At 40.6% G+C, this 15,287-nt stretch overlaps 1 protein-coding gene across 1 annotated transcript in view; it reads right to left on the reverse strand.

The window, feature by feature from the left end:
- The window catches only part of MORC1 (MORC family CW-type zinc finger 1), a 194,412-nt gene that overhangs the window by 43,961 nt on the left and 135,164 nt on the right, over positions 1-15,287 (reverse strand). Inside the window, exons 18-20 of the mRNA XM_066241204.1 lie at positions 14,406-14,471; positions 12,659-12,898; positions 7,302-7,406 (exon numbers count right to left, since the gene is read on the reverse strand). Of these exons, the coding sequence (XP_066097301.1) occupies positions 7,302-7,406; positions 12,659-12,898; positions 14,406-14,471 (411 nt within the window). The remainder of the gene's footprint in view (positions 1-7,301; positions 7,407-12,658; positions 12,899-14,405; positions 14,472-15,287) is intronic.

Raw genomic sequence — 15,287 nt, forward strand, 5'->3', positions numbered from 1 at the left:
TTCTCTGGCTTTCAAAGCTTTTCTCAGTGTCATTCTGAGTTATCCAGACGTGACACTCTCTCTCTCTCTCTCTCTCTCTCTCACACACACACACACACACACACACACACACAGTCACTCTCTAGCTCTCCCTTTTCCTCCACAAGCAATTTCACTCTCTCCAGTTTCATTCTGGACTCTCATTTTCTGGCCCACCCAATGGAGGCTGAATTTGCTTTCTTTAGAATTACAGACAGGAGAAGGTGTTAAAAAATAGTTCTCATAACAAAAAGAATTATTTTCATTCTCTCATTAATCATCCCACTCACACTCATACCAACCGAGAGACTAGGTAATGTTGTTATTCCCATTTTATAGACAAAACCGAAGATTGTACAGCATAAGGAATATAGTAAATAATATTGTAATAATGATGTGCCAGATGGGTACTGGAAATATCAAGGGAACACTTTGTCAATTATATGATTGTCAATCCCTATGCTGTATACCTGAAACTAATACAAAATAATATTGAAGGTTAACTGTTACTAAAAAGTAAATTTTCTTTTAAAAATAAATCTCACTAAAGAGCTATGAAATGCAAAACTATAAAACTATATAAAAAAAGAAAACAGAACTCAAAAGTTGACCACTGATAAGTGGTGCACAGTAAACCTGGGTTGGTCTATCAGAGTGTGGAGCCTGACTCATGGTTTTGTAAAACTGCTGTCTAATGGTTTTGTAAAGTTGCTGTCTCATGGTTTTGTAAAGTTGCTGTCTCATGGTTTTGTAAAGTTGTTTTCCCATTTTCCTTCTTATTAAGGTGAGGGCCTTATATTTTATTTTTTGGTGTCCCTCAAAATCTCTAACATGGTACTGTTAAATAAATTTGTCTTAATTGATATGTGATTGCCGGTAGCTCACACACTGGCACTGCTCACACACTGGCACTAGAATATTTAGATCCATTATAAGTCACCCTTGGGACTTTCTTTTAGGTCAAGGATTTTTTTTTTTCTGAATCTGGAAACAGGGGAGAGACAGTCAGACAGACTCCCGCATGCACCCGACCAGGATCCACCCAGCACACCCACCAGGGGGTGATGCTCTGGCCCTCCGGGGCGTCGCTCTGTTGCGACCAGAGCCACTCTAGCGCCTGGAGCAGAGGCCAAGGAGCCATCCCCAGCGCCCGGGCCATCTTTTGCTCCAATGGAGCCTCGGCTACGGGAGGGGAAGAGAGAGACAGAGAGGAAGGAGAGGGGGAGGGGTGGAGAAGCAAACGGGCGCTTCTCCTATGTGCCCTGGCCGGGAATCGAACCCGGGACTTCTGCACACCAGGCCAACGCTCTACCACTGAGCCAACCGGCCAGGGCCTAGGTCAAGAATTTTTATCACTCATTGTTTTTGTATCTATCTGTAAGTCTGTTGGTGAGCTAATGAATGATGATGTGGAGGGTGCAGAGAGACAATTCTTCCTCCAGGGTTCCTGCAGCAACTTTGGTTTGTATCTCATAAAGAATTGGCTTTGCTCATGAAATTTCTGACCCTGGGAGCAACACCCACAGCACCATGCAGGTTCACACAACAGAGACAGTAACATCGTCAACCAGGAAACCTGACTGAAGACCAGCCTGCTTTTAAAATCAAGGCAACTTCAATCATCTGAAATCACGTTATCGCAATACCAATGCAGCTTCCCCTTAAAAACCTCCTGGAGGAGCCAGAAAAATGATACGTATTTAGCGTGAATGCAGCTGATTTAGGGAATAGGTATGGCAGGTTATTTCATTTTCTTTTTCATCTCCTTTTGAGTTATTGATACATTTCTCACTTGTGTCATATAGTATTGATGCCAAAACCAGTAATTGTAGTTGTTGTTTTTGTTTTTATTTGTTTGGCCACCATAGAGCATAACCTAGATGTTGGGAACTCATCAGCTCTTCCGTATGTTCCTTGGCTTTTACAAAACACTACTGTGGTCCTATCGGTGACCTCAGGGACTCAGAGTGGGTTGATGCATTTCTTGAGCCAGAACCAGCCCCTTTTCATAGATACCAAAGGGAAAGAAGTGAGCTCAGTCCTGCAACAAGAAGATAGTTCCATCCACTCATTTTTTCATTCATGTATCTTTCTTAGACCTCGGAAAATGTCACACTTTGGGTAAGACATTGGAGGTTACGTCTTTCGTAGGAAATATCAGATGCTCCACCACCAAACTCTTAAAAAAAAATCTTTCAGTGGAAATCTGACCATCAAGTTTTTAAAAATGATTTCAGATGGGGAAAATGAAATAAACTCATCTTCCAGTTTACTCTCAAGGCCAAGTGCAAGCCAGAAGAAAACAGAATGACCACTGATGACACAGGACTTAAGTCAGTCTGACTAAAAAGACATTATGCTTCCTGGGTATTAAACAGGCAGGTCTAACCTAACCTTAAATAACCACACCATATATATATATATTGTCACTTTCTTAGCAACCTGAATTTGCCATTGACATTCAGAGCGCTAACTGAAAAAATATTTAAGATTATTTTATATATATATATATATATATATATATATATATATATATATACACACCAGTATTTAGGAAAAAAGGTAAATGTTGCTTCATGTTAGAATCAAATAACTTGAATATCAATTTGGAGTATGTGCTCCACCAACATGAATAAAAGTATGGACACGTGTAACAAGAAATTAGTACTTTTATCACTCTGACTTGAGTCTCAGAAAATTATTCCTACCCAACTTCTCTAACTTACTGTTGGCACTATTAATTTTATTCCCCTGGTGTTCCTGAATTTTTCAAGTTTTCTTCAAATTAATCATTTGCTTTCTTGACCATCTGTCATGGTCTGGCAACCTAATTTCCCCAGTGACCTTTCAGAAGAGATCCCGTAGGACGTCTCATCTGCCGAGTTGGCTCTTCCATCTCACCTGACGACACAACATGAGACCGCTTGCTTCTTCGTGAGGGTGCTTAGCAATCTAGTCTCATTGCTTCATTTTTATTTTCACTGCCTCTTTTTAATTTTATTTTATTTAGAAAAAATTTTTTTTCCTGCTTCTGTGAAGCATGGTGCAGTGACAGCTGATCAGAATGCAGCACGGTGAGGGGCACTGTGGCCATATGGAGCTCACGTGCCACATTCTGCCTGGAGGACAGCTAAACTGCCAATTGATCACATGGCTGTGCACCCGAGTGTCTCACTGAAGTTAGACAAATCCTTAATTACAGTAGTACCACAGGGAACTACTCCGGTAAAACAGAACTGTAGCACCCTTTCCTCAGAGACTAAGTCCCCTGACGAAGGCCTGTACATCTTAGAAAAGGTGCTGTAGAAGAATTTCTACTTTCCGTCGGAAGGAAGTAACCGAGATGTTTGAACTTGACATGTGTGAAATGCTTGAAACAGGAAATAGCTCAGAATATTCAGCTATTTTTTAAAGAGAGAGCAGGATGTGTGTTTGGAGAATGGAAAACAGGAAGTAATAGGATTTTCTGGAGACTGTAGGTCAGGTGACACCAGCTCATACAAGGGCTCTGTGTAAGGTTTTGGCCACAGACATACCACTAGAGTGATTATCTTGAGCAAAGAGAGCTCTCCTTCCCAGGAAGCATCCCTGAGGTGACAGTCCTGATGACTATTCTGTGACTTCAGTTGATCGGGAAGAGAAAAGCCAGGTTTCGAGCAGAAAAGAACTTTACTGTATAGGTCAGATTTAGGGTGGGCAAGGGGAGAAATGGGCTAAAGGGACATTAGCTTAATCTGAGCCAGGAGTAGGTGATGGGGGAGGCAGAAGGTAAACTGGGGGTAAATGGTGATGACTAGACTGGGGTGGTGAACACACAATACATTATACAAATGATGTGTTATAGAACTGTATACCAAAAACCTATATAACTTTAGTAACTACTGTCACCACAATAAATTCAATAAAACTAATTTAAAAAAAATTTTTAATAAGTAAAAATAAATTTTAAGAATCTCAGATAGAGAATTCCCATCTATAATGCTTTGAGAAAACCTGTTTAAGCCAAAATGTTAAATGTTAAACAAATGCAGTATGTATTTGTACCTGGAAATCCTCACCCCTGAGTACCGTGTATTCCCACCAACCTGTGTGGAATGGGCTGGCTGAATCAATGCTGCTGAACATGTATTTCTGGGACTATTACACCTGAAAGTAAGACTCTGGGTCCTAGTAAATTCACCAAAATAATAAAAACCACCTGATTGGGGAAAGGGGGTGTCCTCTGTGGTAGCTAATTGCTCTTCCTTAAGAGATAACCTCTTGGAGCACTGTTAGGCCTAAATGCCATCCTCTTTCAATGCGACAGGTACAGGGTTGCAATTAAAACACACACAGACTCCTGACTAGGTGGTGGTGCAGTGGATAGTGTGTCGGACTGGGATGCGGAAGACCCAGGTTCGAGACCCCGAGGTTGCCAGCTTGACTGTGGGCTCATCTGGTTTGAGCAAAGCTCACCAGCTTAGACCCAAATTTGCTGGCTCGAGCAAGGGGTCACACAGTCTGCTGAAGGCCCATGGTTAAGGCACATATGAGAAAGCAATCAATGAACAACTAAGGTGTTGCAACAAAAAACTGATGATTGATGCTTCTCATCTCTCTCCGTTCCTGTCTGTCTGTCCCTATCTATCCCTCTCTCTGACTCTCTGTCTCTGTAAAACAACAACAACAAAAAAACAAAAACAAACACACACAGACACACACATACACATTCACACACACTCACAAGCACTACAGTTAGAAGATAACTGGGAAGGAGTGCAAGGGTTAAGAATCCTTTTTAATTTCTGAGTTTAAGAAAGTACAGATAGACAAACACTCAGAATTATTCCCTACCGGGAATTGCTGCAACTATAGCCAAAAAAAGAAGTTAATATGCAACTTTGGATAATCCTTATTCATCCAAATTAGACACCATGAGTTTCAAAACAGACTTCCTACGAGGGTCACGGGGATACAAATAAATGATACCACACACATCCACACAACAATTTCAAATATATTACATAAGAAGACAACAATTTTAATATGTCTTACCTAATTTACAAAAAGCACTAGCTGAAAGCCTGAAAAGGCGACAAAGCAATAGCTACATAAACACACGCCAAGACGTTGAAGAGTCTACAAAACATGTGGTGACCAGTACTACCCACGGGTACAGCTAGATCACATTCTGCTTCAAAAGGATAAATAAAGATGGCCTTATTTACAATATTAGTTGCAGTTTTCTCTTTGTTTTTGGCCTCTGATTAAATTATTATCCCTCTCCTTTGGAAAATACTTTGGTGTTGCCCCTTATTGTCAATAATAAGGTACTTTCCTGTTCCCTTTTACACAAATTACTCTTAGCTCTTTTCAACATCCTTCAGATGGCTTCCTAAAACAATGATAATCTATGGACAAAGTGATACGACGCCTAGGAGTAATAAAGGCGGGGAGATACGAAAGAAACAGGACTTGATCACTGTTGGGGAGAAAAATAGGCACACAGGAGTTGATTATACCACATTTGAAATCTTCTATAATAATTTTCTTTTAAATAAAACCAATTATTATACCATGTACTTTATGACAATAATTTTGTGTTGAAGGGCAAAGGAATTAGGCTAACGTCAGAAGACTTTATTGGCTCATTTGTAACTGAAATCTAATCTACAATTCCAAATAGCATCCTGAGGTACCTTACCTAAAGACATGTCCAATGAGGCCAGACCCATTTCCAAATACTCTTATTATATTATCATGTCAAAAATAACAACTAGCTCGGTGACTATAGTTATTCCTAAAAGTTTAGCTGCAAGCTTTATGAAAATAAAAGTAAAAAGAGAACTATAGTGAGTAAAAAAATTCATGTTCCTATTTAAAAAATACTAAACAGGCCCTGGCCGATTTGCTCAGTGGACAGAGCGTCAGTCAGCGTATGGATGTCTAGGGTTTGATTTCCCGTCAGACCACACGTAAGAAGCAACCATCTGCTTCTCTTCCCCTCTCGCTCCCCCTTCTCTCTCTTTCCCTCTTGTAGCCAGTGGCTTGACTGGTCCAGGTATTGGCCCTGGAAGCTGAGGCTAGCTTGGTTGATTTGAGCATCAGCCCCAGACAGGGGTTACCAGGTGAATCCTGGTCAGAACGCATACAAGAGTTTATCTTGCTATCTCCCCTCTTCTCACTTAAAAAACAAACAAGAAAACTAAATAAACGTTGTATTATAATATAAAACAACATTATATAACATAATGGACAATGTCTTTATAGTTTCACAGGTGAAGTATTCTTAAAAGGGTCAGTCCCTGAGTCAATTCTGCCTAAGTACCAAGAGCCTTGATACTTCCTTCGGTGAGGCAAAGCAACTCTGCTGGGGTCTAGAGGAGAATAGTCCAGATATGTAGCATTTTGATACAGACTACCAAGTTAGAGTCAGGGGTACTAAGTCAAGGGGAATAAATGGAAAAAATTTTAAATAGTCTTCTCTTAGGTTTTGACAGTGACAAATTTTAAATCAATTTGGATTTACACTTTCTGGTGAGAATTCATATTACAAAGTACAAACAGGTTCATATCCTTTTGATTTGGGAATGCAGGTTCTGGTATGAATTTATATAATATTAAAGCTTTCTTTTTTTTTTTTTTTTTGTATTTTTCTGAAGCTGGAAACGGGGAGAGACAGTCAGACAGACCCCTGCATGCGCCTGACCGGGATCCACCCGGCACGCCCACCAGGGGCGACGCTCTGCCCACCAGGGGGCGATGCTCTGCCCCTCCGGGGCGTCGCTCTGCCGAGACCAGAGCCACTCTAGCGCCTGGGGCAGAGGCCAAGGAGCCATCCCCAGCGCCCGGGCCATCTTTGCTCCAATGGAGCCTTGGCTGCGGGAGGGGAAGAGAGAGACAGAGAGGAAGGAGGGGGGGGGTGGAGAAGCAAATGGGCGCTTCTCCTATGTGCCCTGGTTGGGAATCGAACCCGGGTCCCCCACATGCCAGGCTGACGCTCTAACGCTGAGCCAACTGGCCAGGGCCATATTAAAGCTTTCACAACCTAATAACTAAAATGAAAAGCATCGTGAGCTAGTGGTCAGGAGGCATAAGATACAGTTGTATTTTTACTAGTTTGTGTAGCCTTAGGTGAGTAACTAACTTTTCTGAGTCTTGTTTCTTCACCTTAAAACTAGGTCATTCAGTTAAATATTTCAGTTACTTTGAGGCACTAATGAAAAATGCTTCTTGGACTCTTCTAATCTTTACAAATGTAAATGAATCTCAAGGTGTCATTTAGTCAGTAAAATTTATCTCACCAGGATTACATCTTGATCACTGTTGTTGGTTTCAACTTCAATCAAAGCCTTATACTCCTCCACAAAGTTCTGATTCCGTTTCCTTTTAATTTCCCAAGAAGAGTCCTATGCAAAGTATTAACAAAAAATATACAAGGATTAGTAGCAATCAGTGGTACACATTAAACTACTTTCATTCATCCTCTGTTAACTCCTGTACAGAAGCAGACTTCTCTAGGATAAACAGAGGTTTCATTTCTGATCATTGCTCTCAGGAAATATATATTTAGATAAACATATGTAAAGGTTAAATAATATCAGGAAGCAATTAAAAAAGAGTATCATAAGATAAATTAAGTATGAAACGAGTGGTGTAAACTATGGTGCTCAACAGTGAATCGAAGGGCTTGTATTTTTTGTTTTGTTTGTTTGTTTGTTTTTTACAGAGGCAGAGAGAGACAGGGACAGACAGACAGAAATGGAGAGAGATGAGAAGCATCAATCATTCATTTTTCGTTGCGCGTTGCGACTTCTTAGTAGTTCATTGATTGCTTTCTCATATGTGCCTTGACTGTGGGCCTTCAGCAGACCGAGTAACCCCTTGCTGGAGCCAGCGACCTTGGGTCCAAGCTGGTGAGCTTTTTTGCTCAAGCCAGATGAGCCCGCGCTCAAGCTGGCGACCTCGGGGTCTCGAACCTGGGTCCTTCCGCATCCCAGTCCGATGCTCTATCCACTGCACCACCACCTGGTCAAGCGAAGGGCTTGTATTTTGCAAAGGATCTATCTGCATGAATTACTGCCCATACACTAAATAAATGTCTCATATGTATATACACATTGTTCTTAAAAATTAAGTAGGTGTTGCTGGAGTAAAAAAGATATGCATTCATTTCAAAATATCTATGAAGGCTTTCTCTTATTACGTAGTTCTTAACCAATGGATAGCAGACATGCCTAATATTATGTGAGACATCTATAGTCATTCTTTTCATTTGAAAGGATGTCCTCATGCCTGAAGGGTGAGAAAGTGTTAGAGTGTAAAACTTATGATACTGGGAAAGATCTTCTTTGATTAGAATGGCTAGAGGTAAATTCTTAGCTTCTTGAGGGCAGAAACTGTGTGAAACTGAGTACTCAGCACCTGGCCCAGAGTAAAGGCTTAATATTTTATTTGTTCTGTGAAATTAACAAAGAACACAGACATGTAATTTACAAAGGGGAAATTTACACAGGGAAATTGTTACAGAGTTAAAAGTTACAGATGGCCCCAGCTGATGGCTCAGTGGATGGAGCATTGGCCTGCCCTGCAGACATCCAGGGTTCAATTCCAGGTCAGGGTACACATGAGAAGCGACCATCTACTTCTTTCTCTCACCCTCTTCTGTCTTCCTCTCCCCCAGCCAGTGTCTTGATTGGTTTGAGAATCAGCCTCAGGAGCTGAGGATAGCTTGGTTGATTCCAGCATTAGCCCCAGACAAGAGTTGTGGGTGGATCCCACTCTCAGTTCATGCAGGAGTCTATCTCCCCTCTTCTCACTTAACAAGTTGCTGCTGTAGAAAGCAAGTGTACTTTATAGTGGAAGGCCTGTTTTCAGGAAATGGGAGGAGAGTTGTTTGGGATAAAGAAAATAGAATCTTCTGAAAAATATGAGGGTGTGATAAAAACAGTTATCTAGGGAAAAGGTTAATTAATTACCTGTACTATCAGAGCTGAACTGTGATACAAAGGAGCTAAGTCATTTGCTAATTTCAGAGCCATTTTTAGCAAGCTTTTGGAGCAGGGATAAGATTTACTCAAAGCACATCTACCTTCCTAATTTCACCTACTTAGGCTAATATTAAATTAATTACACTTCCTGCATCTCCTCTGGTAGTAGTGATGCCTAGTGTTGTGTTTACTGGACAGAGTAATAAAAATTGACTGCAAACAATCCTCCAGTAATTGAGAGTTGTTTCAATTGCACTTTAAAACCTGATTAAATTCATTTTTCAACAGTTTATAAAGAATTAGTCTCCTGAGCTATCCACTTCACTTCTAGATCTTTTAAGTATAGAATAGTTTCAGAAGTGAAATTACTTTACCTTTCCAAGAGTTGACATATAACCAGTCTCCCTTTCTTCACCCTCCATTTGCTAATTCATCCATTCTAATCTTCTACCCTCTTCACTCCAATAAAAACAATATAAATCCTTCCTGAGATCATCCCTATTACCTCTAAGCATTAAGTCAATGGACTTTTTTAGAGGCCTTTGGCCTCTCAATTGAATTTAGCCTCTCTGATCATCTCACCTTGGATTGCCTTTTATTCCACCACTCTTGGCTTGAATAATAAAACAAATTCCTGGTTTCTTCTCTTGCTGCTTTGGCTATTCCCTCACAACCCTCTGTACACACATCCTTGGACTGCTAATCACGAGATGCTAATATCTCTCAAGTTTTTACCTAGTCTTTTTACCTTCACTCCTCACTCGGTGTGTCCCCTTGGGAGTCTCAGACTAGGTAAGCTGAACTCACGCTCTTCCTTACAAGCCCAGCCACCTTCTAGGATCCCCTATTTCAATGAATGGAATCACCATCCAATTGAGTTCAAGAGCCAGAGATTCTGTAGTCATTCTTGCCATTTCTCTCAGCTTCACCTCCTATATCCACTACATTACCAAGATGGGTCAGTGTTCCTCTCTCAACACATCACAACACAGAAGCAACAAATGTTGTATTCATTATATATATAAATAATGAATATATGCCCAAATATGTGTAATATATGTGTGAAATATGTATGTGTGTGTAATATAAATATATATATATGTGTGTGTAATATATATGTGTGTAATATATATATTTGGGCATACTTCAACTTCGTAATCATTTGTGTGTTTATTCAGCATACTATCTACCCATAAAAAATGCCAAAAAACTCCCAATCTTAAAATTGCACAGTTAATAAGCGGAAGTCAGGGTTAAAAGGTAAAACTACTTTTTAAACAGAGCATTATTAACGTAGTATTTTGGACATAGCAGGGTTGTATTGAATATATGAACATGCATATAGTATATAATTCAGAGTAAAATTCTGATGACTATATACAGATCCAGCTTGACTACTATAGTCTCAAAAAAAAATTTAGGGCCAAAACTTCAGTTATATATTACTGAGCTATAAATATTTTAGAAGAATGAGCTACCCAAAAACATAATGAGAAAAGGCTGCCTTAGGAGATAATGAGTCTCCATCACTAAAGATGGTCAAGGAAAGTCTACAGACTTCCTGCCAAACATACTACAAAGAAATGTGTCAGATATTTCTGTAATGTAACTATTGTTCAGAATAATTCCTCCTGAAGGAACCACGCCTAAAATGCCTGTCTCCCACAATGAGTAACACAGTTATGTTACACAGGGCAGAAGTTCAGGAGATATTTGCTGACTGCATCAGTTTGTTGCTTCCAGCACCTATGGCAATTGCCATTAATATTTTTATGGTGGCCTATATCTACCCTCAAAGGGTACATTTAATTTTTGGAAACAGGAAAATGGCATTATTAGATAAACAAGGCAGAAAAGCTAGGCAATAAATTTTGGCTAATAGAATATTTAAAATGGTAGTGAGACAACAACGTCTATGTCACCACTTAGCCCTGAATCTGGCACAGATCAATGCTCACTCCATTGTGGATATTGTTATTATAAACTGAATCTGAGGACTAATTCTCAGATCAGAAGAGATCTGACCTGTTCAGGGTGGTATGGCCGTAGACTGAGGGATAATTCTCAAACAGAATTTAATTAAGGCTAACATTACAAGAATCAAAGCACAGAGGTTCTTTTAAAAGAAAGGCATTTGGCTATGAGAACATTCTTGGGTGGTACACCTGTTAAAAGTCAGCCTCAACACTTAGTTGCACTATTGAAATTATATCCCATTTTCCCAGAACCTTGACTACAGGAGTAACCACCTTCTATAGCAGGGGTTGGAAACCTATGGCTCGCGAGCCAGATGTGGCTCTTTTGATGGCTGCATCTGGCTCGCAGACAAATCTTTAATAAAAAAATAACCTTAAAAATAGAAAACATTCTCATGAATTAAATCCATTCATTTCCTACTGCTCATGTTCATGGTTGCGGGTGGCTGGAGCCAATCACAGCTGTCCTCCAGGACAACACCAAATTTTTATTGGATAATGCGTAACATACACGGGTCATTGTATGGCTCTCATGGAATTACATTTTAAAATATGTGGCGTTCATGGTTCTCTCAGCCAAAAAGTTTCCTGACTTCTGTTCTATAGAAAGTAGTTAAGCATTTTTGCTATAAAGAAAGCACTGAATGCAAATTCCTCAAGTTTACAGGTTTATCCTCTCTGAACATCCTATATGACTCTATCTCTTAAATACAGATTTTAGCCCTGGCTGGTTGGCTCAGCAGTAGAGCATCGGCCTAGCGTGCGGAGGACCCGGGTTCGATTCCCAGCCAGGGCACACAGGAGAAGCGCCCATTTGCTTCTCCACCCCTCCGCCGTGCTTTCCTCTCTGTCTCTCTCTTCCCCTCCCGCAGCCAAGGCTCCATTGGAGCAAAGATGGCCCGGGCGCTGGGGTTGGCTCTGTGGCCTCTGCCTCAGGCGCTAGAGTGGCTCTGGTCGCAACATGGCAACGCCCAGGATGGGCAGAGCATCGCCCCATGGTGGGCAGAGCGTCGCCCCTGGTGGGCGTGCCGGGTGGATCCCGGTCGGGTGCATGCGGGAGTCTGTCTGACTGTCTCTCCCTGTTTCCAGCTTCAGAAAAATGAAAGAAAGAAAGAAAAAAAAATACAGATTTTAAAACCTGTTTCCTGCTTGACCAGGTGGTGGTGCAGTGGATAGAGGATTGACCTGGAATGCTGAGGGCTCAGGTTCAAAACCCTGAGGTCGCCGGCTTGAACACAGTCTCATCTGGCTCTAGCATGGGCTTACCAGCTTCAGTGTGGGATCACTGGCTTGAGCAAGTGGTCACTGGCTAGGGTGGAGCCCTCCTCCCCCTGGTCAAGGCACATATGAGAAGCAATCAATGAACAACTGAAATGCCACAGTTGATGCTTCTTATCTCTCTCCCTTCCTGTCTGTCTCTCTCATCAAAAATAACTAACTAAATAAAACCCTTTTCCCATCCAGGTGTCATTTGGGGTCCCTTAAGTGGGTTGAGGTCACACTAACAATCTGACTTTTCCTGAAAAAGAAAAAACTCAGAAGAAAAAATATTGGGACCTTGTCCAGGAAACTCAGATGACAATGTGTATGCTTTAGAGTGCTTTAAAAATGTAAAAATGAAGCAAAACCTTTATTAAACATTATTTCTGGATTTAGATGAATTACTACACATTTGGTGAATAAAAAAATAAATACCTGGGATGTCTCAGCGAGTTTGACATTTTCTGGGAGGGTTGCTGGACGTTTCCGCTGTGGTTTCACTCTCTTCCGTGCAGACTTCGTCGTTTTAGTCTCTGAAATGAACTGTACATCAGAGTCTGACCCTTTGCTGTTTCTCTCCCGGCCGGTGTGGCTGACCCAAGGATCAAAGGATGCAGGAGACTCATGCTTCAAGTCATTACTCAAAGGCCTGATTTTCTGAGTTTTTGTGTTTTCCTTAAACAACAAAGAACAGGTTTAATTTTTTTGGTGATCAGTTTATTTATAATTGATCATGATTTCCCTCAGAATCTTATCATATTAGGTGATATTTATTACTAATAAAAATATTAGGCCCTGGTCAGGTGCCCAGTGGATAGAGCATTGGCCTGGCGTATGGACACCCCAGGTTTGACTCTCGGTCAGGGCATACAGGAGAAGCTATCATCTGCTTCTCCCTCCCCCTTCTGCCCCTCCCTCAGTGGCTTGATTGGTTCGAGCATGGCCCCGGGTGCTGAGGATAGCTCCATTGGAACACATCAGCCTCAGGCACTAAAAATAGCGTGGCGCTCAAGCACTGTCTCAAGATGGAATCCCAGTTGGGGCACATGTGGGAGTCTGTCTCAATATCTCCCCTCCTCTTACCTTAAAAAAACACAAGGCATTAACAGAGTTTAGCAAATGTATACCACTCGAATGGCTCATTCGGAATCTGACTCAGCAGAGCTGGGCTGAGTAAGTAAATCTGATTTTGAGGATGCAGAAAACCCCAAATTGAGAACAGTGTGTTTCCTGACTTCTTCCCAACAGATGTACTTCCCTTTGGCTCCCTGGTGCATATATGTCTATCATTTATCTGCTTATCAAGATGTTGGCTGGGCCTATCAATCCCATCTCTGCCTGCTAAAATATGAATAACTAAAATTTAGAGTTTTCCATATATTTTGGTAATTGATGCAACTAAAAGCCTTTTTTCCTTTTATTGTACATTTACTTACTAATAAAAAAAATTAAGCAAGTCACTTCACCTTCTAACATGTAAATTTTCTTCCTGGAATTAGTAAGAGTATCTACCTCACAGAAGAATATTGAGTATTAAATGAGATATAAGTAAAAGGACTTATCATAGTGTCTGACATAGTAATAGCTATTTAATAAATGAGAGCAATTCTTACAGTCACTGCTAGATTTATTATAATATTTTATGTAAATTTTATGAATGGGGTCATTAACCTATAATTTATAGCTTTATTTAAAGATTTATAAATATTCCCTTTGCACTTTAAATTCTGGGTAACAGACATTTGAAGAATTATAAGATAATATGACATTTAGCAAACATAAGAAACAATCAAAGAATTATACATACAATATATTTCTAGGCAAATATATCCTAGAAATATATTGTATGTATAATTGAATCTCTCTCGTGTTCTCTCCCCCTCTATATATACACACATATACATAGACACACATATGTATTATATATTCATATATATCCATAGAAAATATTGGAAAGAAACACATTCAGGAAGTAAGACAACAGGTGATCTAAGTTTTCTTATTTATATTTTTTTTCTGAGTTTTCCCTAATAAACATGCATTGCTCTAGGCAGTTTAAAAAATTCATTAGTGCTTCATTTTCTGAATCCCATCAACCATGATGACATTTGGCCCTTGATAAGTCTTATCCTTCAAATGAAAAACATCACATGAATGGCTCAATCCTACTTTAATTACTCACCTTAGACACTGAAGTGTGGCAGCTGTTAGTGAACTCAGTGATCTTGCTTGTTGGTATAAACTGAGGCTTTTATGGAAAAAGTCAGGAGACAAATGTGAGTAAAAATAACTTTTAATTGGCATATTACAATAATTCAATATTCTTTATTTCTTAAAAAAGAAGTTTGAAGATTGCATATCCTCACTGATAATGAAGAGGTCCCTTTCAGTTTAGATATTCTGATTAGTGGTGACTTGAGACACAAGAGAACCCCATGGCTTGCTGATTGAAGCATTATATATCAAGTGAGTAAGTTTAGGGTGCTGCTGTATCGAACACCAGCTCCAGAGACCTCATCTCCCCTCTCAAGAGACCCTTTGTTCCCTACTCTGAAGTCCCAGCGTCTGGAATGAATTCGGATCTTCAGCAGTAGCTCTGCCTAGTTCGGAGCTCTAGGCCTGAGCTTTAGAGGGTGGGGTGGCTCTACCGGGTCCCTACTCACTGGATGCTGCCATATCCCCACATCCAGCTGCTGCCTGTACTCAGAGGCAGAGCCAGACAGGAAGCATTTGCTCTCCCTGAAAATGAAGCACCTTTTAAATTAAATTTGATGTGACAACTGTTACACTGAAATGATGAGACAGCAATGACGTGCACAGAGAGAAGATGAAGACTAATGCGGGCCCTGTGCCCCAGGCCCGGCTCACTGTCCTTGGGTTGAAACCCTGGGTAGGGAGCCAGCTGCACCGTTTTTCCAGTGCGCCCACTATCGTTACTATTCCACTGTGGTATCCAGCTCAGAGCCGATTCTCCAGGACAGAATATTTAGCTCGCTCTCGTATGTCCTCTGTTCCCAAAGTGGAAGTCCTGACTGATTGAGGGTGGACCTGTTCTCTGCTGAAA

Source organism: Saccopteryx bilineata, chromosome 8 (genome assembly GCF_036850765.1).
Source record: "Saccopteryx bilineata isolate mSacBil1 chromosome 8, mSacBil1_pri_phased_curated, whole genome shotgun sequence".
Lineage (NCBI taxonomy): Eukaryota > Metazoa > Chordata > Mammalia > Chiroptera > Emballonuridae > Saccopteryx > Saccopteryx bilineata.